Source organism: Oratosquilla oratoria, chromosome 7 (assembly GCF_046742065.1).
Source record: "Oratosquilla oratoria isolate Oo_2021 chromosome 7, ASM4674206v1, whole genome shotgun sequence".
In the NCBI taxonomy this organism is placed as follows: Eukaryota; Metazoa; Arthropoda; class Malacostraca; order Stomatopoda; family Squillidae; genus Oratosquilla; species Oratosquilla oratoria.
In genome coordinates, this window is record NC_134783.1 from 35,566,301 (window position 1) to 35,590,800 (window position 24,500).

The window sequence follows — 24,500 nt, forward strand, 5'->3', positions numbered from 1 at the left end:
CAAATGATATGTTTGAAAGGTAGAAATGGAGAAATCATTAACTGTAAAGACAGAATGGTAAACAGAGTAGAAGAAATTTATCAAGAGCTTTACTCGTCGAGGACCGTAGTTGAGTCAGTAAATTCATCTGTAGACGTTAGTAGTGTACCAGAGATTACAAAGGAAGAAGTAGAATTTGCTCTAAAAAATATGAAACGAGGAAAAGCACCGGGGGAAGATGGTATATCGATAGATCTCTTGAAAGACGCAGGGAAAGAAGTTCATATTAAGTTAGCTGAGTTGTACACCCAGTGCTTACGTCAAGAAAGCGTTCCTGAATCGTGGTGCAATGTTATAGTGATTTTGCTTCCTAAAAAGGAGACCAGAAGGACCTTAGTAATTATCGACCGATTAACTTGCTATCAAATGTATAATAAAGTATTCTCCAAAATCCTTACAAATAGACTAAGTCAAATTTTAGATTGAAACCAACTGAGAGAACTGGCAGGTTTAGGAGCGGATATTCGACTCTAGACCATTTGCAGGCGATGAACCAACTAGTCGAGAAAACGACAGAATACAGTATACCTCTCTTTTTAGCTTTTGTATATTACAAGAGGGCCTTTGACTCGGGGTCGCCGATGTAATGAAGCGGCCTTGCTATGGATGTGCTGTGTCTTGCAACACTGCTTCTGACCCAGGGATTAGATGTAGGGATGACCTATCTTCCAGGTGCCAAGATAAGAGGGAGGGAAGGGGGTGAATGAGAGTGGAGTATGTTGGGGATGGAATAGGTGTGAGTGGTTTTTATGACTTAGTTTTTTGAGGAAGTTAGTGACAGATCGTAAGGATTTTAGAAAAGATTTATGTGAAAGGTACAGCTATAATTTGATTACATAAAGATACAGAAAAGATCAAGATCGAGAAAGGAGTACGGCAAAGCGATACCATTTCACCCAAATTATTTACAGCTTGTTTGGAAGATATTTTCAGAGGGTTGAGTTAGGAAGAGAAGGGTTTGAAGATTAATGGCGAATATTTGAACCACCTAAGATTTGCAGATGACATTATTCTTATTTCAGAAAAAGCAGAAGACTTGCAAAACATGCTGAGTGATCTGAACAAAGAAAGTCTCAAAGTAGGCTTTAAAGTGAATAAGAGTAAAACCAAAGTAATGTTCAACGCGAAAGTTCAAAGTAAAGAGATTATAGTGGATGGTGAGTCTTGAAGAAATTGAGGAGTATAATAATTTAGTCCAGATGGTGAAAGTGACGAAAGATCATGATAATGAAATAAAAAGACGTATTACAATTGGTTGCAAAGTGTTTGGTAAGTATATTAAAATCCTAAGAGGCTCTCTACTTTTATGTTTGAAACGTAAATTTTACAATCAATGCATTCTGCCAGCAATAATCTACGGGTGTGAGACTTGGAAACTAACGAAGGCAATGGAAACAAAGATAAGGACTGCACAGAGGAGAATGGAGAGATCGTTTATGTGAATAACACTGAGAGACCGAAAGAGAGCAAGTTGGATGAGAGAACAGACTAGAGTGAAAGATATTGTGGAGGCGGTAAAAGAGAGGAAGTGGAAGGACTGATGAACGATGGAGCAAGTGTGTTACTGAGTGGACGCCGCGAGATGGGAAGCATGGAAGAGGGAGACCAGACAGAAGGTGGAGAGACGATATAGAGAAGTTCGCAGAGTGACGTGGCAGAGGTTGGCGCGGTAGTGTGAATCATGGAATGCTATGAAGGAGACCTTTGTTCAGCAGTGGACTCGGGATGGCTGATTTGATTGATTGATAGATAGTCACTCATGGTAGTATTGCAGTAAGTGCAAATTCCGATTAGCATCCCTCATAGCCCTTATAAAGTCCAGCAAATTTGCACCATGCCCATATATGCTGACCATAATCTGAAGTTTGGGTTGTCTGAGTGTTATACATTTGAATATATACATTTTTAATTGATTGTGGATCTTAACACTTTGAAATACTAAATATTCATCTACAATAGATAAAAAATGTCATTTAATCAAAGAAGGCCCTATCACAAAAAAAAATCAGGTAAAAACCAATATTTGAGCGACAGTGACATTGATGACCTCCAAAATTACTCTTAAATTCAAAATTTGAACTGGCATCTACCCACACCATTTTTTACCTATCCACACCGGAATTATTCCACACAGATGCCTACAATTAACATGCGATGCCCTAAGAAAGAAAAAAATATATATATTGAGGAGTTTTCCAGGTTCGGATGGTCCACTATGAAGGCATGAAAGCTTCCACTACGTTAGAGCAAAACATCATTGTTCCCTTGAGTTTGACCCATAAGTTGGGCTATGTGAACTCTAAAGCTCTCATCCGGAAGGTGATAGCTGCCAGTCATAAGTCTACGATGGAAAATATATATCTATATATTTTTCCAACAAAGCTTGAAGTGGCGACGAACTTTCTTGATTGTACACACGAGACTAGAGTTTAGCTGCGAAAGTGCGTGTGTGTGTGTGTGTGTATTCACTTGGTCTTTATTCACTTGGTCTTTGGATCACGTGTTGGACTCGTGATCGACAGCTATTTCCCTCCTGGAAGAGAGCTCAGAGCTCGTAGGTCCGATCTATGGGTAATGCTATGACCTTGCACACACACACACACCCAACTCCCCGCCCACGAGAGTTGGAGTAACACCCCTCAGCGCTGCGATACTGATATTATTTCAGCCCCGGGCGAGAGTCGAACCCGGACCTCCGTAGTGGCAGGCCAGAGCTCTAACCACAGCGTGTGTGTGTGTGTGTGTGTGTGCGGGGGGGGGGGTTGGCCTTAGGTTGAACGAAATTGCCTGACGGCAGCTGGAATAATTCAAAGTCGTTTTCCGCTATAAGAGTGTCAAATCACTCAAAAAATGAGGGTTATTGGACAGCACTGGTGAGAGGGAGATCATGGGTCAAACAGAAACGTAACGTGCCTTGGCACCGAACGCTTGCCAATACACTGCCGTCTTCTTCGGCTACAAGACGATGACCCTGCTCAGAGATGACTCATTCAAGGAGGAACTCCCACGCGCGACAGTAATGATTTATTTTTGGGTGGCAATCGCTCGATTTTGTTTGTTTCTTTTTAAAAAATATAAATTGAATTATTTTCGGTATAAGTTGTCGGAAGCAAGCACTAATAGCGAACCTATATTCATTTGGCAATATAGTTACGTCACTCACGAGGGATCGCGACGACCGAAACAAATACCTTTGCGACGAAGTTATGTCACATCTGCTATATCTGGAAAGTAATATGGATCGGGACTTCACCTGGGAGCTTATCTAGAATAATATGAAGTGCTGGAGAAGGGTGAGTGCGACAGTGCGCTGCCATGGTGTTTCCCCCGTTGCCTAATTGTCTAGTGCAAGACTGTCAGGCTAAAAAAAATTAATTCCTCAGTCTGGTAATTATTTTCTATTACCAGGGGGCCCACAGAGGGGGGCCACAGGGGGCCTCCTCAGACCCAGCCCACGTAACATCGCTGTTGTGCAACTTTACTGTGTTTAATTATAAAAAACCAGCTCTCAAGAATGTCGTAACACCACTACAACACCGAAATATTACACCAAGGCAGTATTCTGTCTATTCTGAGAAATGTAATCAGCCTACAGGGATCACAATTTGGGATTTTCTCATAATAACGCTGTCTTACAGACGTGGTTTCTAAAAGCGGTTGAATTTTAAATTTTGTCTGTGAAGCACTTAGGTTTTAGTAAATGTTTATCACATTTTCTTGAAAAAAAAGCTTGAGGATATATAGTTATGAAATAATGTTTTCAATTTATTTTTGTTTAGTAACGCGCATGCGCAGAGGATGACAGTGCTGACTTGCTGTTAAGCGGTGGAGAGAAGGTGGAGGAAAATCTCCTGAAAAATAAGAATTAGTGTACTCTCTAGGCCTCCAAAGTGACTTGCATATATGCATTCATTAGATTCGTGTACGGCTAATGTTCCAGCTTTCTTGACAAAGCTGTGGCGCCTTGTTGAAGACCCCCAAACTGATAGTTTAATTGGATGGACTCAGGTGAGGACAGGATGGTATTGAGGTTTTACTTGAGTACTTCTGGTGCTCTACGAAAATAAAACGGTAATATTGTTTGAAAGTGCGTGTACTGTATTAACTGCTCCTGTTTTAGTAGTGTGCGTAGGTAATATGGTGTGACATATACAGGTTTTGTAGGTTTCAAGGTCATTAAGAAACTTGGAGGCAAAGTGTTCATGGGTTAGGAGTAAGGTGGTGCACACGTAAGTCTCAGGTATTTTTGGACATGTAAAGGGAGCAATTAGAAGGGGGCAGAATAATAGAGAACGTGATATACGATGAAGCAACTGTTTAACTAGATCGTGTAGAGTGAGTGATTGATTTGTTTTCTGTGAGGTCCTCCCTTCCACCTAACTAATCCATAAACAAAGGGACAAGAATGGATAAACCGACTTTCTCCACATGCTATAGGTTACTAAAAAGCCACAGATGAGTAAAGATAGGTGTTAATGGTTAAGGTTACTATATTCTCATCTAGTTTTTCTATAAAGTTCTAACAAGTATAACCTACTCACCCCATGTTCACTCTGCTCTTCATATCAAATTCTCTGTATTTTGCCATATATATTGTGGCCATTGTTATTTGTTTAATTACTTTTTATTTTGTGAGAGAATTTTGTATTGAAATATATTTCATTAGAAGAAATGGATCTGATAAGAGAAATAAAATGAAAACTTAGGCATGTGGTCGAAGTATTGAAATATATAAAAATGTAATGATGCTTGAATAGAGTCACAATAATATCATGTTACTCTATCATATATATCGTATGATTATTAAGTGAAAGGTTGCTGAGCTTATTCAATTTGACAGAAATTCTAAATCTGAGCTTCACATACAAGATATTGTAATACTGTAGTAGTATTAAGGAAGTGCACACCTATATGATATATCAATTCATACATTAGATATGAATGTAGTAAATTAAGATACATCAATATAATGTTTTTCTTGGCAGAAATTAACATCAGTAAACCTTGTTAAAAACAAATATACTACCAAACAGAACTGGGATGATTGGTTTTATGTGCCATGTTTGTGTCATCTGTCCAGTCCCGTCAATGTCAGTTTACTTGTTACTTGTTATTTGGGAGTTCTAGGCCCCGCTCCACCAGCATCGGTGCTCTGCAGGGCCTCCATTGATGTTATCAAACACTATAGTCACTTCTAATACACAAATCATCCATGTCATAACACTCGGTGAACAAATGTGATGGCTATCTTGGGTAAATTTTTAGAAGTGCACACCTAAGCACTATAATAATAGAAACTATTTATTTTGTAAAATATAGTACATCAACCTAATATACATTTTTCTTGGTAGAAATCAATAACAGAAAAAGTTGCTAAAAGCAATACACTATTGAACAGAACTGCAGTAAGTGCTTGAGATGCCATCTTTGCTTTGATAGATGTGGAAATCGAGGAAATTAAAGTATGATAAATTTGTCTAACCTAACCAGCATTTAGTAATGCAGTACATGTAATGCTAGAGGTCATCAGGGTCATCATCTTTGTCAGGGATATTGACAGCTGGTTATAGCATCAATTAGACTGTGGGATGTAGAGGAGTCTCCTATCTATGTATATATATATATACCAAGAGCTTTTTTCCCCTTATAAGGGAGGTAGCTAAGTCAGAGGATCGTACCTATTCCCACACATTTCACTCCCCGCCACCTCCCCTTCCACCCCTCCCATCCCAGCTCCTCATGAATGACGATCATCCCTGCATCCACCAACTACCCTGGATCAAACACAGTGCAGCAAGGCTGCTTCACTTAATTGGCGACACCTTATCTCCGTCCCCTCTTGCAGGAAAAGAGAAGACAGGGAGAAATCCCTTTGGACTGCATCAAAATATCATTCACACATAAGCACCACCTATCCCCCATCCATCATCCCTTCTTCCTTGCATAACAGTATCATCCATACACAGTCATTTCATATGTCCTTCCTACTCCCTTCCTTACTCAATGCTTCTTTCACCCCATCCATACATCACATCCATAGTCGTCCCCTCAAGTTCACTCTCTCCACCTTTACCTTCCACACCTCTTCTACTAATCTTTTATCACTCCTTCTTTCCATGTGTCCAAACCATCCCAGTAATCTTTCATCAGCCACATTTTATCTATCAGCCCTATCTGCTATCTCCTAAAGCGGGATGGAGGATAGGACTAGGCATCTACTCTCTGTAGCCCTGAAAAGGGACATTCCTGTGATAAATCAAGAAGTCGAGAGGAGTTTCCTAGAGCTCTTCAAGAAAAGCATGAAACTCGGCTTCATAGCAATGTTTAAAAAATATAACATCAGTTGGATTGGGGGAACACCTGGTACTCAACATAGTCATTGCCATTGTCAAACTTCATTGATGGGACTGGACAGACGAGAACATGGTATCTAGAACCTATCATAGCTGCTCTGTTCACTAGAGTATTCACTTTTTTTTTTTTTTTTTTCCTTTTTTTTTATATCTGCCAAGAAAAATATACCATACATTACTTTGATGTATTATAAATTACAAAATTGATATTTAATTTCTTGTTATATCGTTTAAGTGTGCACTTCTGAAAATAAACCCTGCTTTGTGCACATTTGTGATATATAAGTACAATATATTAGATATTTACTTTGTAAATTTAAATACATCAATCTTGATGGAAATCGGTGACATAAAGGAATTGCTAAAAGCGAGTAAATCATATTGCCCAGTCCCCAGTCCCATTGGATGCCAAAACTGGCTGTCACCAACCCTGACAATGATGGCGACCCTGATGACCTCAAGCATTTGAGGTACTACATTACTGAAAGCAGGTTAGGTTAGAACAGAACAAGTTATAATATTTCAATTTCTTCGACTTTGTATCTATCAAAACAAACGTGGGATTTGGAAGACCTCGTCATGGCTCCATTGGGTAGTGTATTGATTTTAGCAAGGTTTTTAGTAATTGATTTCTTCCAAGAAAAACATATATTATGTTGATGTATTATAATTTACAAAATTGATATTTTGTATTCTGTTATTATATCATTTAGGTATGCACTTCTTTAAATTTACCCAAGATACTGTAGTGGCATAGAAAGTAGTTGTGCAAATTATGAAGAATGCTATTCTCTGTAAATTCTTTAGGTATATGTTAAATTTTTACTTTATTTACTTGTTCCATAGATACCAGTGTTGCCAAAGTTTGCTCATCTGTCTGATGTAAAATGTACGTAGACAGACCTATTCCAGGACCCATGAGTAGCTTAACCTTCAGATGTTCTTTGTGGGTTACACATGAAGACCCACACTACCAAAGTTATCACAATTTTATATTTGTGTACTTATATATATTTATATATATGTATATATATATATATATATATATATATATATATTATTATTATATATATATATATATATATATTATTATTATTATTTTTTTTTTTTTTTTTTTTTTTTTTTTTTTTTTCCTTATTTGTGAAGTAATACAAATTTTAGAGTTGCTATGTAGAACCAAAAATTAGCCAAAATTATTATATTTGTTAAGGACTTTCAGTATGGTGGTTCTGTATGCTAATTTTTTGCTGTTTAGTTTAGATTTTTAATTTGCAATCAGATACACAGATATAAAAATATGTATAAATTGTGAGGATGACACAAAAAGCATTTGAAACTTAATTCCATTGTGTTTCTCTTAACTCCGCCACCTCTGCCATACTAAACACAAAAATTAATTACCAATAAATCATTGTATATTCAGATTAAGGTAATTTGAGCTTTTGATGGAAAATTAGAATGTTGGTAATTTGTATTGCTATGTTTGGCTTAGGACCAGTAGAGCAAGTTGTTGTTGTCGTTCCCTAGACTGTCTGTCCGAGCAGTCCCGTCTCCCCAAGGAATGCCACTGCCGAAACTGGGTTTTCCCACAAATCCTTTACAGAGTGTATGTTGTGGTGTTTGTGTGCATGATTGTGTATAATGCAGTCTTCCATTATGTGTTGTATGGTATGGGGTGAAGTGTTACATCCTGGGCAGCTGTTCACAATGCGGTCATCCAGCCTCTTCTGGTAGCTTAGAAGTGCTGGGTGGTGGCCGCACCGCAGTCTGGCCAGGTGGACTCTGTCCTTACGGGGAGAGAGGATTCAGAAGGGTGGATATCAGGGGGTCTGACATGCAGCAGTGTGTTGTCTTTCAGTGTGTTAATGGAGCGGTGAGTGATATGATTATGAATATGTTTCCGGAGGCTGGTATTTGGTGGTTGTGGAGGAAGAGAAGAGAGTATCTGTGTGTGATACAGGTCTTTGGGTGTTGTTTTAATGTTTCTTGGTGTGTGTGGGTGTTCTGCTATGTAGTATTTACCTAGTTGTAATATACGGGAGGGGAGCTATGCTCGTGGTGACCCGTCTTTGTATCTCTCCGCATCAAGTTTTATCTTAAAATCTTGTATAGTGTTAGCACATACTGTTTTGTTGTCTAATTTGTTCCATGTATTTATCGCTCTGTGTGGGAAACTGTTCCTTTTCAAGTTTTTTCTATAACTATCCTTTTCCAATTTTTTTCCCGTGTCCTCTTGTTTTACCGTTGTCCCACATTAATAGGTTGTTCCTGTCTAAAACTTCCATTCCTTTCATTATTCTGTAGATAGTTAGCAAATCTCCTCTTTCTCTTCTTTGTTCCAGAGTTGGTAGGTTCAATTTGGATAGTCTTTGCTCATATGTTAGTTCGGCGAGTGTCGGTGCTAGTTTTGTTGTCGCTCTTTGTAATCTTTCTAGTTTCTTAATATTCTTTTTGGTACTGGGTGTCCAAAGTGATGCTGCGTACTCAAGTTTTGGTCTTATTAGTGTAGTAAGTATTTTCCTTATCATTTCTTCGTCCATATAGGTAAATGCCACTTTGATTGCTCTCAATAAGTTGTAGGTTTCTCCGAACATCTTGTTTATATGCTTATCTGGTTTCATGTCCTTTCCAATCATCACTCCAAGATCTTTTTCATAGTTTGTTTTATTTATTTTTTCTTCCCCAATTCTGTAATCTTTTGATATTCTATTTTTACTCTTTCCAAATTCCATTATGCTGCATTTCTTAATATTGAATTTTACTTCCCATTTTTGAGTCCAATTCCATATTGTGTCCAGATCTTGTTGCAATGAGTTGCAGTCCTCTTCCATTTTTACCTTCTTAAGTAATTTTGCATCATCTGCAAAAAAAATTATATAGCACTCCACGCCTTCATTCATGTTATTAACGTATAAAGCGAACATGATCGGTGCCAGTACTGATCCTTGCGGGACCCCGCTTTTTACTTCTTCCCAGTTGGAGAATTTTTCTCTAATTACAACTCATTTTCCTCCCTATGTGTTTGTGGTGGCTGCAGCAAGTGTTTGTGTGCCTTTCATGTCGAGGTGGTCCTTGACTTTGAGGACTTTTGTTTCATGGTGTAAATGGTCTGTAGGTGTTGTATTTGTGCAGCCTGTAATTGTTTTTAGGGCTTTGTTTTGTATGATTTGAAGGGTGTTGTGGTGTGTCTCACTGAGATTAGGAGCCCATGCAGGACTCGCATAATTCATCACTGAGTGTATGCATTGTTTGTATATTGTTGTATTAGTTTCTTTGTTTTGTCCAAATGTTGTTCCAGTGATTGACTTAAGTGCGTTAAGTCTGGGTGTGCATTTGTTTTTTATGTTTGTGATGTGTTGTTTGAAAGACATGAATGTATCGTATGTTACACCAAGAATTTTCGGTGTGTTTGTGTGTGGTATTAGAGTGTTGTTGATGTAGAGATGAGGTATGTATTTGTGTTCTTTTGTCCAGTTGGTGAGAAGTGTTGCTGTAGATTTGGTTGTAGCTATTTTGAGTCTGTTTGTGATGAACCATGTGTTGAGTGTATCAAGGTATGGCTGGATTATTTCTGCAGCTTTGTCTGTGTTACGATGTGTGCATGTGATTGTTATGTCGTCTGCGTAAGAAGAGATTTGTATTTCTGAGGTGTCTGGTGTGGGTAAGTCATGCATGTATAGATTAAGGAGCGTGGGGGATAGAACAGAGCCCTGTGGTACTCCATTCTTAATGTTTCTGATGTGCTATGATTGGCCATTATATGACACGTAAGCATTCCTACCTGCCAGATAATTGGCCAGCCATCTTTTGGTGTTATTGTGCATGTCTGTGTTATATATTTTATTTGTTAGGTTGTGGCGGGGGATAGCATCAAAAGCTTTACTAATGTCTAATGTTATAAGAAGTGTTCTGTGGTGGGGCCTATCTGAATTGATGCCATCTAAAATTCTTTGTGTGAGGTTTATCAGAAGAGTGTTTGTGGAGTGTAGTGGCCTAAAACCGTGTTGTGAGTCAGCAAGGGGAATATATGGTGTGACAAGTTTAAGTATTAGGCATTCAATGACTTTAGAGGGGGTGCAGAGAAGTGTGATTGGGCGGTGCAATGTTGGGATTGTTGGGTCTTTGTTCGGTTTTGGAATGGTGATTATTTTACCATGCTTCCAGATGTCGGGTATAGTGTTGTGTGAATAGCTGTAGTTTGCAATGTTTGTGAGTGCGTGTATACCTTGTGGTCCAATGTGTTTTAGGTGGATGTTGCTTATGTTATCAGGGCCACAGGCGGATGAGTGCTTGAGATTATGTATTATGTGTTTTGTCTGACTGTCTATGAAGGGTGTATAGTCTGAGTCTGTGGGAAAGTCTTTCTTACATCGAATAGTGCGTCAGTCGTCAGGGTGAGAAGTGAGATGGCTTGTCTGTGCAAAATGATTTATGAGTGTGTTTGCTTGTTGTCTGTTTGAGGGTAGATTGTCTGTTGTTGTGATTATTGCTGCGTGAGAGCGTGTTGTGTTACTGTTGGATAGTGTAATGCTGTTGAGTGTTTTGTACAATTTGCTGGTGTTTGTTTTGTGATCAAGTGTATTGATAAAGTTTTGCCAGTTTTGTGTTTTTTGTTTGTGTATTTTATTGGCAATCACAGTGTTTAGTGTTTGTATTTGGTCTGCTATGTTTTGAGGGATAGGTGTGGGGGTATTGTGTTTAAGTGTCTCGTTGTCTGATGAGGCCTTTGATTTCTGGTGTGAAGTTGGGGTTGTGTGATTTTCTGTTGCCTCTAGGTATGTATCTCTTGTCTGCATTTTGTATGATTGTATTAAAAGTGTGCACAGCATTGTTTATGTTTGTGATTGGTGTACTGTTAAGTGTTTCAAAATGTTGTTCTGTCTCTTCAGTAAAAGCTTCCCAGTTAGCTCTCTTGTAATTGGTGTATGTGTGTCTGTGGCCAACTGGGGTGCATCTTGTTTTGGTGGTGATGATAATTGGAAGGTGGTCAGAACCAAGGGTTCCGACCACTCTCCATGATGTTGTTGGGGTTAGGCAGGGGGAGCAGAAGGTAGAGCAAGTTGTGTTGTTGGATGGGACTACCACATTACAGGGTTGCCATGTACTTTTAATATATAGAGAACATTTGGAGATTGTTAATCCCCTTAATGTACAAGGTTTTTTTTTTTTTTCTCAAAAATATAAAAATCTTGTGCTGCCCAGAACTAAATTTGTGTAGGTGTCATCAAAACAAAGAGGTTAAGAGGGCTATGACTATTTCCACACAGGTATCCCCTCTAAATTGAACTGAATTAGTATTAGTCAACTGTAGAGTGATGTCATGTTTATTGTAGGTAGGTTGTATTTGATGATTTTGTGTTTGCGTGCATACTTGAATGTGTATTTACCTAATTGTAGTATACAGGAACTACAATTAAGCAAATTAGGTGTATTTACCTAGTTGTATTATACGGGAAGGGAGCTATGCTCGTGGTGCCCGTCTTTGTATCTCTCAGCATCAAGTTTTTTCTTAAAATCTTGAATAGTGTTTGCACACAATGTTTCTTTGTCTAATTTGTTCCAAGTATCTATCACTATGTTGGAAGCTTTTTTTTATATATATATCTCTTCTGTAATTATCTTTTTTAGTTTCTTTTTATGTCCTCTTGTTTTACCATTGTCCCATTTTAATCAATCATTTTTATCTAAGATTTCCATTCCCTTCAGAATTCTATAGATAGTAGGTCTTCTCTTTCCCTTTTTTGTTTCAGAGTTGGTAATTCTAATTTGGACAGTCTTTGTTCATATGCCATTTTGGAAAGAGTTTGTGCCAGTTTTGTTGTTGCTCTTTGTATTCTTTCTAATTTTTTTTATATTTTTGTACTGGGTGTCCATAGTGTTGCTGCGTATTCAAGTTTTGGTCTTATTAGTGTAGTTAAAATATTTTTATCATTTCCTCATCCAAATAGGCAAATGCCACTTTTATTGACCTCAATAAATTGTAGGTTTCTCCGACTATTTTATTAATATGCTTATCCGGTGTCAAGTCTTTGCTGATCATCACTCCAATGTCTTTTTCAGAGTTTACTTATTTGACCTCTTCTTCACCAATTTCATAATCTCTTTATATTCTGTTTTTACTTTTTCCAAATTCCATTATACTACATTTCTTGATATTGAATTTCACTTCCCACTTTTGAGTCCATTTCCAGATCTTGTCCTAGTCTTGTTGTAATGAGTTGCAATCCTCAGTTTTTACTTTCTTTAGTATGTATTTACCTAATAATAGTATACAGGAAAATAGCAATGCTCATTGGGTCTTGTCTAGGTATGTTAGAAAATTAGATAATTAGATAATTTTCTAACATACCTAGACTCAAATTCGTATATGGATCCAACTTAATCTATATCTTTGATTTCCAATTATCCTATTTAGATTTGAACTCGTGTATTGTTTGAGCTTGGGGTATGTCACCTAAGCTATCCCATGTACATCTATATGGGAAAGTGTATTTCTTCACATCCTTTTGATGTGGTCTTTCTTAATTTATTCCATGACATCTTAAAGCCCTCCCATCTTAAATAAGGAGATTGCTTCTATCAATGCAATCTATCCCCTTTAGTGACCTGAACACTGTAATCATGTCACCTCTTTCTCTTCGATCTTTTAAAGTTGGCAGACCCAGTACCTTTGGTCGTTCCTCGTATGGTTTATCTGCCAGGCTGGGGTGCCAATTTGGTTGCTGCACTTTGTAGTCTCAATTTTGCTTATATCCTTCACTCTGTGTGGGGACCATACTACTGATGTATATTCCAGTCTTGGACATATCAGGGTTTCAATGAGGTTTTTCATCATCTCTTCATCCATGTAATGGAATGCCACTTTAATCTTCTGCAGTAGTCTATGTGCCTCTCCCACAATCCTGCTGATATGTCTGTCAGGCGACAGGTTGTCTTTTATGAACACTCCCAAGTCTTTCACCTCATTTGCTTTTGTGATCTATTTATTTCCCAAGGAATAGTTTAAGGGTGGCCTTTTGCCACTATTGGGTGTGTGTGCATTTATCTAATTGTATTTATCTTATTGTAGTATACAGGAAAAGGAGCAATGCTTGTTTGGTCCAGTATCCTATTCTCTAAATATTTGTCCTACCTAGCCTCAAATTCATGTATGGGTCCAACTTAATCTATATCCTTGATTTCCAGTTATCATGTTTAGATTTGAACGTATGTATTGTTTGAGCTTGGGCTGTAGCACTTCCTAAGTTATTCCAGGTATTTTTGCATATATATGGAAAACTATATTTCTTCACATCCTTTAGACTTATGGTCTTTCTTAATTTGTTCCCATGACCTCTTAAAGCTCACCCATCTTTAATCAAGAGATCTATTCTGTCAATGCAATCTATTCCCTTTAGTGACCTGAATACTGTATCATATCACCTCTTTCTCTTTGATCTTTTAAAGTTAGTAGACCCAGCATTTTTGGTCTTTCCTCGTATACTTTATCTGCCAGACTGTGGACCAGTTTGGTTGCTTTCCTTTGTATTCTCTCAATTTTGCTTATGTCCTTTACTCTGTGTGGGGACCATACTGCTGATGCATATTCCAGTCTTGGACGTATCAGGGTTTTGATGAGTTTTTTTCATTATCTCTTCATCTATATAGTGAAATGACACTGATCTTCTGCAGTAGATCAAAGTGGAAGGTGGACCAAATGTCTGGGAACAGGAAAGGTTAAGGATAAGCTGGAACAGTTGGCTGGGTGAAGGACATTAGCTCACAACTGAGGAACAAAAGGAAGAAGGAAATAAGAAGGGTGAGCAATTATCTACTGTGGGTAGATAACGACCTTGAGAGGAAAAAATGGGATTTTGGAGGGCAACTAGGGATAGCTTAAAACTTTATTGGCAGTCAGTATTAAAGGAATTAGGTGGGGTGAGATATTGAACATGCACCTATTTTGTTCAACTGTGTTGGTTCCTTGTATGATGGATGCTTCCAAACATTTTCTACGGGTCTTGTTGGGCTCATGTACCAGAAGTTCAGCATTTTCCTCACTCCATCAAGTGGTTGCTACTGTTCCTGTGTGCAACACACATTTTGGTGGTGACATCATGAGGGACATTGTATCGGTGTTCTCATATCCGGGTTTTTAGATTGTGTGATGTTTCCCCTATGTAGGATTTTTCACATCCCAATGTATCAGGGTTTGGGTGAGTTTTTTCATTATATCTTCATTCATATAATGGAATGTCACTTTAATCTTCTGCAGTAGTCCATGTCTCTCCCACAATCCTGATGAAATGTCTCAGGTGACAAGTTGTCTTTTATCAACAGTTCCAAGTCTTTCTCTTCTTTTGCTTTTGTAATGTGTTCACTTCCCAAGGAATATTTTTAAGAAGGCCTTTTGCTGCTGTTGCCCATTTCCAGTACTTTGCATTTTTTGTATTTAATTTAATTTCCCATTTCCAGTACTTTGCATTTTTCTGTATTGAGCTTCCTTTCCCATTCCTAGCTCCATGCAAAAATGGTATCTAAATATTTTTTGCAATATTCTACCATTCTCATTTTTCACACTTCTCATAATTTTTGCATCATCTGCAAACATGTTGGCAAACCTTGTTCCTTGCATCATGTCATTAACAAAATCAAGAAACCTTATTGGTGCAAGCACTGAGCCTTGTGGAACTCCACTCATTACTGCTCTCCACCTTGACATCTTGTCCTTTACTACTGTCCTCGTGTATTTTTTCCGTAAAAAAAAATTCTTTAATCCATTCTAGTAGTTTGCCTCTCAGCCCTCCAACATGGTCCAATTTCCACATGAGTGTGAGGTACTTTATCAGATGCCTTCTCAAGGTACAGGCACACAGTCTACCCACCCCTCTCTCTCTTGCAGCACATCAGTCGCTCTCGTGTAAAGGCTTAAAAGGTTCGACACACACATGACCTGGATCTGAAACCAAACTCTGTCAGAATGTTCATCTTTTCAAGATATTTGGTTCATCAATCTTTCACAATCCTTTCACATAATTTCACTACAGGTAGTCGTCGACTTACGACCGAGTTCGGTTCCGACAGACAGGTCGTAAGCTGATCTGGACGCAAGTCAGACTTTATATACAATATATATTACCCTTTATATATATTTATATATATATATATATATACATACATACATTACCCTTTAAATATTATTTTTGTTACTCTATATATATATATATATATATATATATATATATATATATATTGTATATTATATATAGCATACTGAAATAATCTTAGCATCTTTGTTTGAACTATGTTGTATAGTATTTTTTAACCTTTTTATAATTTTATCTGATTATCTTTAGGAAACGTAGCCTAGGCCTAAGCATACTGAATAAAATCCTATCATCTTAGACCTATGGTATTTAAATACTGTATTTTTTACCCTTTTTATTATTTTACCATCAGACTTTCTTTAGGAAACATATGCATACTAAATAAAATCTTATTATCTTTGAGCTACATTGTTTAATATTCATTAACTTTTTTATCATTTTCGTTAGGAAACGTAGCCTAGGCCTACGCATACTGAATAAAGTCCTGTCATCTTTGACCTACAAATACTTTTTTGTAGATTAGATTAAAATCATTGCAAGGCAAAATTAGGAAAAAAATTATTTCAAAACACATTCTTTTTGTTTACGTACTGTACCGAAAATATTGTTATCGACAACAGACTAGGCATAAACAAAGTTTACTGTTACATTTTATTAATCGCAAAACATAAAAATACAAAATGCTGTGCCGAACATATTGTTATCGACAACAGACTACAGTAGGCATAAAAAAGTTGTACTGTTACATTTTATTAGTTGCAAAACATATAGAAATACAAAATGCAATGCAAAATTAGGAAACATTTTACTTCAAACAAACAAAATTAAAGAATATTTAGCTGGCTGGGATGCTGACACTGCCGGCAGTCTACCAAAACTATCGTACTCATGTCTCGCGGCGTGCGGAATAATTGTACTGCACTGCCATGCATAACATTGCAATTCTATTACTCTATCAAATGTTAAATATTGCACTATCTCGTGGTTGCAAAGTTGATCAGTCGTAGGTCATAAGTCAATGACTACCTGTATTGTGCTGGTTAGTGATACATATACCAACAGTCTTATCCCCCTTATAAGGGAGGTAGCCAAATTCAAATGCATAAATCCACTCCCACCAATTTCATCCCCACATACTCCACTCCCATTCACCACCCTCCCTCCCTTTTTTCTTGGCTCTTCCTGGATGACGCGTCATCCCTGCATCTTGCCCACTGCCCTGGGTCAGAAGCAATGTAGCAGGACACAGCATATACTCAGCAAGGCTGCTTCATTTAATTGGCAACCCCCCTCTCTGTCCCTTCATGTAGAAAAAGAGAAGACTGGGAGAAATCCCCTCAGGCTGTGTCAAAATATCATTCACACATACTCCCTCACCATCCCCATCCCCCATCCACTCCCTTCCATGCATCACAGCATCATCCATACACAACCATTCTCCACTCACCCCTATTGTCTGTTTTCTCCCTTCCCTCCTCAACAGACATTCCCTTTTCCCAATGCCCCTTTTACCCCATCCATCTAACTCATCCTTGGTCACCCCCTCATGTTCACTTCCTCCACCTCTGCCTTCCACACCTCTTTTACTAATATTTCTTCATTCATTCTTTCCATGTGTCCAAACCATCCCAATACTCTTTTGTCAACCCTATCTCCTAACTCCCTTTTCACCCCTGCTTTCCTCCTCTCCTTGTTTCTCACTCTATCCAGCCTAGTAACTCCTACTATACTTCTCAGGCACCTCATCTCAAACACATTCAAACTCTTCCTCTCTTATGTTCCATGTTTCTGCCCCATACAGTGCTGTTGGGACAATCACTCCTTCATTCAATCTCCTCTTAGCATCCATTCCCAAATGTCTATTTCTCATTACATTTTTTAATCCCCCAAGACACTTCCTCTCAATCTATATTCTACCACCACCTCCACTCCTCCCTTTCCCATGACATTTGCCCCCAAGTATCTAAACCTACCTGCTTAACTCCAGTCTCTCTCCCCTTAATACTCACTTCCAATTTGCTGCCATCCTCTCCCCTTGTACATCTCATCACCTTACTTTTACCCACATTTATCTTCAACTTCCTTCTGACTTGGTTAATGATACTGGCCTATAAGTTAGTGGTGTTTCCCTGTTTCCACCTTTGTGAATTGATACCATGTTTGCCCCTTTCCAATCAAGTGGCACAGTGCCTTCTTTCAATGATCATGTAATAAGACTGGATCATGTCTGCTAAGTGTTCCCTTCTTTAAGTATCCAGTTTGAGATCTTGTCAGGTCCTGAAGCTTTTGTCACATCCAATGATCCCAGGAGATTGAACTTCCCTCATCTCTACATTTATATCTGCTAAACCTGTTTTTTTTGCTCCCATTGCTTTTCTCCAAAAAGTTGTGCTCCTTTATGAAGACCAATTGGAAACCTTTATTCATACATCTTCCAAAATTGCTTTCTTTCCCCCTGTGAACTCTGGTATAATTATTACTAGTTTTTTTGTAAGGTCCTTTTGTTTATATTTACCTAGTTGTATTTTACGGGATGAGAGCTATGCTCGTAGTGACCCATTTTTGTATCTCTCCGCATCCATTTTGTTCTTAACCTCTTCCATACGGTGCCGCCTACGTAGACAGCATGAGGAGCAAGTGGATACGAGAGGCTGCCATATCGGCGTCTTGATTATATTTGTTGTAGTTGTCCCTGCGTAACTGACATACTCTCTAAACTGGCTTCATCACATTTTCTATGGCTATCAAAATTCACGGGTGAAAGAGAGAACGATCAATATAGGCGGTGACTATTTTTTATGGTGCGAGTATTATGATGCAACATCGTACGGCCCGCGAAATTTTGGCCCGGAGTGAAGTGGTTAAAATCTTGTATAGTTTTGGCACTCACTGTTTCCCCATTTAGTTTGTTACAGACATCAATCACTCTTGTGTGGGAAGCTATTCTTTTTCAAATCTCTTGTGTAACTGTCCTTCTTTAGCTTCTTCTCATGTCCTCTTGTTTCTCTTCTGTTCCATTTTAATAAGTCATCTCTATCAAGAACTTCCATCCCTTTCATAGTTCTGTAGAGAGTCAGCAAATCACCTTTCTCTTCTCTGTTCCAGTGTTGATAGATGTAATTTATCCAATCTTTGTATGTCAAATTTGAGTGTGTGTGTGTGTTTACCTAATTATAGTGATACAGCATCACTTTGATTACACTTATAGCTCTTGGTACAGTAGTCTGAGCTGAAAAAACCAGTCTTGGCTACAGGATGCACAAAATAAGATCATTACATTCATGCTAAATTTACCTCAGCGTAGTCATATTGGTATAGAAGAATTTAGCAAAGTAGGAATGTTACTTGTAAAATATCGTGTCCGGCAGGTGAAACTAAACCTTGTTTACAATGTTGTTCATAATTCTGCTCCTTCATTTGTGAGTTGTAATTTTGTTATCTGCTGAGAACCGAACCTGGAACAGTCAAGGGTCTTTTATTGTAACTCGTGCAGGGGCAGAAACATGGAACATAAGGGAGGAAGAGAGGAGGAGTTTGAATGTATTTACCTAGTTGTATTTTACGGGACGGGGACTATGCTTGTTGTGATCCGTTTTCATATCTCCACGTCCAGTTTAGTTTTGAACTTGTGTATAGTTTGAGATTAGGTGTCTGAGAAGTAGGATATTGGTTACTAGGGTGGATAGAGTGAGAAATGAGGTGAGGAGGAGAAAAGGGGTGGAAAGGGAGTTGGGAGATAGAGTTGATGAAAGAGTATTGGGATGGTTTGGACACATGGAAAGAATGAGTGAAGAAAGACTAATAAAAGAGGTGTGGAAGGCAGAGGTGGAAGGAGTGAACATGAGTGGTCAACTTAGGATGAGATGGATGGATGGGGTAAAAGGGGCATTGGGAAAGAGGGGAATGTCTGTTGAGGAAGGATGGGAAAGGACAGAAGATAGGGGTGAATGGAGAATAGTTGTGTATGGATGATGCTGTGATGCAAGAGGGGGAGTGGGTGGGGGATGGAGGGTGAGGGAGTATGTATAAGTAATAAATTGACGCAGTCCGAAGGGATTTCTTCCTGTCTCCTTTTCTGTATGAGGGGACTGAGAGGGAGGGTCACTGAATTAATGAAGCAGCCTTGCTGTGGATGTGCTGTGTCTTGTGGCACTGCTCCTGACCCAGAGCAGTGGACAAGATGCAGGGATGACCCATAATCCAGGAGGTGCCAAGATAAGAGGGAGGGAAGAAAGTAGAGAGGAGTGGAGTATGTAGGGGATGGAATGGGTGGGAGTGGTTTCTATGCCTTTGTTTTTTGGCTTTCTCCCTTGTAAGGGGGAAAAAGCCTTTGGTATATGTGTATGTATGTATGCAGTTTTTTGTTTTTTTGCATTTTTTTTTTTTTTTTTTTTTTTTTTTTTTTTTTTTTTTCACCACAAAACAGCTTTTCATTTTACAGGTGCTCAATTATGTAACTTGCTTCTTGTGTCCATTAAGCAGTCAGATAGCAAGGTTACTTTCAAGAAAAATGTCAAGGATTACTATATGTCTCGGCTATGGACCGAGAACAGCCTCAATTTTATGTACTACTAGCATAGTGAGGGGTACCAGACTCCATGAGTAATACCTTCCAAATCTGCATTCACTCATGACTGTTCTGACCTTCCTTTTTTGTCCTTCAGAAGTTTAGCGTTTTATAACAATATTTGATGCTCAAAACTGGTTTCCACCTTTGTTTTGGTTGTCATAGTTTGATATATGTTTCAGATATGGTCTGAGAACAGTTATGAACTGATCATAATAGTCTGGTGAATCAGGGTACCAGGCAACAAGGTAATTGGACCTTTCCCTCCAGCTCCTTGTTGTTTTACTCGTACCAGTACTGGTCCCCTGTACCCTACTTCTGGTGTTACAGATTATAATGTATATTCACTTCCTGGTGCTCAGACTAATGTGTAATTGCCCATTCCATCCTGAAGTATAGGTAATTTTTGTAATTAATTAATATGTGACCCAAGATGTCATGTAGCATTCATTATAACTACATGTTGATATTGTTGATGGCCTGCAACCTTCTATCCCATAATACTTGGTATTTACTCGTACCCTAGGATGGACCCCCCTTTAATATGTTGGTGCTTAAATTTTGGTCTCGATCTTATGTGTTACAAACATTTTATTAGTATTAGCAAATTGATAATAATGTCTAATATGTGTACTGATTGGTATTACTCATGACTGTTCTGGTCCCCTTAACCCCTATGTATGTGTCTATATAATTTAGTGTAGAATAACAGTCTAATGGAGACCACAATGGAAATAAGCTCACATGCTTTTTTATGTTATCCTCGCCAATTGTAATTTTTATTTTGAACTGTGTTTTTTCTTTATCTGTATTTGATGTATTGCCAGATAAAGTTATTATTACACTCCTCCCTCGATTTACGAACTAGTTACGTTCTTGAAAAACCATGCGTATATCGAATATACTTAAATTGAGCACTTTTTCCCATATAAACCCATTATATTATGCGAGATAGGTTCTTACAAACAAATTTCATGTCCCTATAAAGTCATCACAACATTAAATATGCATAATCTTGAATACTGTTCTCTGCTAATTACATACAGACACATAAAATATTAATATGCAAAGTAGATAATAATGCTTAGGAGGCACAATGTCACTTAAATAATGCTAATAATCCACGATTAACCAAGACCGAGTGAGTAGACCGAGCAGTACATGGCATTTTGAAAACAATAACAAACTGGGCGGTTGGTTCTTTCACAGTACGTACGTATCTATTTTCACCTTTTTTTTCTTATGTAAAAATAATTTTATTTTTCTATATTTATGATTTAAAAATACAGTAATTTTTTTCAACAGGATTTTATTCGTTATGGCGAATTTTTAGTTCGTATTTCGATTTTTGGGACAAATTTTTTTTTTTCGTTATAGTCAAAATTCGTATATGGAGCATTCTTAAATCGAGGGAGGAGTGTAATATTATTGTTGTTGTTATTATTATGTCTTGATATTTGGTTGTCTCCATTAAAGAACAAGTTACATTGGGGTCTTTGGTAAGCAATGAATCCTTTCTTGCTGGTGTTTAGTCTCCTCATAATCTTGTAGCCTTAACCCCTTGAAGTGTGTGTACATAGCTACATATGTGGATATATATATATATATTTTTTTTCTTTTGCAGAATGGACAGAGTTTTGTTATACACAACCAGGCAATGTTTGCTCGAGAGTTGCTTCCACAGTACTACAAGCACAACAATATGGCCAGCTTTGTGCGACAACTTAACATGTGTAAGCATTTTGAAGACTTGATTGTATAACATTATTATTAACATTTCACTCTCGAGTAAAAGCTTTTGCAGATATATGGGATAGGAAGAAAGCTGTTAAAAACAGTCAAGAGTTTTTGTGAGAGTAGTAGAGCCCGTGTTAGAATTAGAAATGGAGAGAGTGAATGGTTTAAGGTAAAGATGGGACTTCGCTAGGGATGTTATGTCACCATGGCTGTTCAGTGTGTACATTGATGGAGTAGTGTGGGAGGTAAATGCAAAGGTAATGGGCAGGGGATTGGAGATGGTTAAAGAAAATTGGGAAAAATGGGAGATGAGCCAGTTGTTGTTTGCTGACAACACTGTGCTTGTAGTAGGATCAGAAGAGAGATAAAGGAAGTTAGTGACAGAATTTGGGAAGATGTGTGAAAGGAAGTTGAAGGTAAATGCAGGTAAAAGTAAGGTGATGAAATGTACAAAGGGAAATGATGGCAGTAGACTGGAAGTGAGTATTAAAGGAGAGAGGCTGGAGGAAGTGAATAGCTTTAGATACTTGGGGGTGCTTGTGGCAGGAAAGGGAGGAGTGGAGGTGGATGATTAAAAAATGTAATGAGAAATAGATATTTGGGAATGGATGCTAAGTGGAGATTGCATGAAAAGGTGATCATGCCGACAGCACTGTATGGGGTAGAAACATGAAACCTAAGAAAGGAAGAGAGAAAAAGTTTAGATGTGTTTGAGATGAAATGCTTGAGAAGTATGTTAGGGGTTACTAGGCTGGATAGAGTAAGAAATGAGGTGAGGAGGAGAGCGGGGGTGGAAAAGAAGTTGGGAGATTGATGAAAGAGTATTAGGATGGTTTGGACACATGGAAATAATGAGTGAAGAAAGATTAGAAAAGAAGTGTGGAAGGTAGAGGTGTATTGAGTGAACAGGATGAGATGGATGGATGGGATAAAAGGGGCATTGAGAAAGGAGAAATGTCTGTTGAGGAAGGAAGGGAGAAGACAGAAGATAGGGGCGAGTGGAGAATGGTTGTATATGGATGACGCTGTGATGCATGGAAGAGAGTGAATGGAGGATGGGGATTAGGGAGTGGTTATGTGTGAATGATATTTTGACGCACCCTGAAAGGATTTCTCCCCATCTTCTTTTTTTCTGCATGGGGGGGGGGCGGAGAGTAGGGGTCGCCGATTAAATGAAGATGCCTTGCTGTAGATGTACTGGCATGTTGCAGTTATAAAAGAAACATGGGAAAAAAATGCTTTCCCCACAGAGTGGTGGATGTATGGAACATACTAGACAAATCAATAGTGTGTGCAAAAACAGTACAAGAATATAAGAGCAAATTAGATATGGCGAGATACAGAGATGGGACACCACGAGCGTAGCTCCCCTTACCATAAGATACAACAAGGCAAATACAACTAGATAAATATACACACTTGTTGACCATCCATAAAATCATGAGAGGTATGGAAGTCCTTGATAGAGAAGACTTACTAAATTGGGATATGAGAAATACAAAGGGACATGGAAGGAAGCTCAAAAAGGGCAGTTATAGAAGAGACCTGAAAAAGAACAGCTTTCCCCACAGAATGCTGAACATCTGGAACAAACTGAACAAAATGAACATGTGTGCAAAAACCATAAAATTTAAGAACAATTTAGGCACTGCAAGATACAGAGATGGGACACCACAAGCATAGCTCCCCTTCTCATAAGATACAATCAAGTAAACACACACACACAGATACAGTGGATAGAAAAAAGTGAATTGTGGTATATGGATTAAAGGAAAAATATAGTCTGGTGAGGTACATGAAAGAAAAAACAGAAAAAGAAATGGCAACAATTCTAAAAGAAGTACAAGATGATGACCAGGAAGTACAGAAAAGTATAGAAGTTAATAGAATGGGACAATATTCTAAAGAAAGACATCGACCTCTAAAGATGAAACTAAGATCACAAATGGTAGCAGAAGACATATTAGCAAAATCAAGCAAGTTGGCAAAGAGTGTAAAAATATGCAGGGAAGAAAAAAGAAACTATGAAAAAGACATAATAGAGAAATGCAAGGACCAATCTAAACTATTCTACAGATATATAAATGACAAACTAAAGGACAAACATGAAATAGTGAAACTACGCAAAGGAAATAAAGAATATATTGATGATGTAGAAATTATGATTAAGTATTTTGAATCTATTCACAATTGAAAGCTCACAAAAATGGGAGGAAGGACAGAGAGAAAGATCCCTCACAATGAAAGAAATAATGATGACACAGAAAGAAATAAGGGACCAAATAGAAAACCTTAACATCAGAAAGCCTCATGGGCTGGATGGAATTGCAAATTGGATATTGAAAGAATGTATAGAAGAACTAATGGACAAAATACACAAGATAATTGATTTCTCACTCAAAGAAGGAAAAATACCACAAGATTGGAAAAATGCAAATATTGTACCAATATACAAAGAAAATCCTAGTACAATAGCAAAAATATGCAAAAAAGTTGTCAAAAGTAAATGAATTAAACATTCGGAGGAGAACAAAATACTAACACAGAAGGTCATGTGCCACAAATTTGATGTGCTTTTACTCGAGGTTAATAGAAATAATTCAAGAAAGGGATGGATGGGCCAATTCTGCCTTGTTAGATTTACAAAAAGCATATGACAAAGTACTATACAAAAAGCTACGAAGAAAAATTGAAACAATAAGTGGAATACAAGGAAAG

At 37.9% G+C, this 24,500-nt stretch overlaps 1 protein-coding gene across 7 annotated transcripts in view; it reads left to right on the forward strand.

The window, feature by feature from the left end:
- The first annotated feature begins 3,816 nt into the window (after window positions 1-3,816).
- Window positions 3,817-24,500, forward strand: part of Hsf (Heat shock factor) — a 77,842-nt gene continuing 57,158 nt past the window's right edge. For 2 of the 7 annotated variants that reach the window (XM_076187964.1, XM_076187966.1), the window contains exons 1-2: window positions 3,817-4,047; window positions 21,670-21,778. In XM_076187964.1, the coding sequence (XP_076044079.1) occupies window positions 3,943-4,047; window positions 21,670-21,778 (214 nt within the window). In that variant the 5' untranslated portion in view covers window positions 3,817-3,942. Of the gene's footprint in view, window positions 4,048-7,238; window positions 7,282-14,092; window positions 14,191-20,227; window positions 20,294-21,669; window positions 21,779-24,500 lie in introns of those variants that run through there. The other 5 variants (XM_076187968.1, XM_076187969.1, XM_076187965.1 and 2 more) reach the window with 5 other exon arrangements.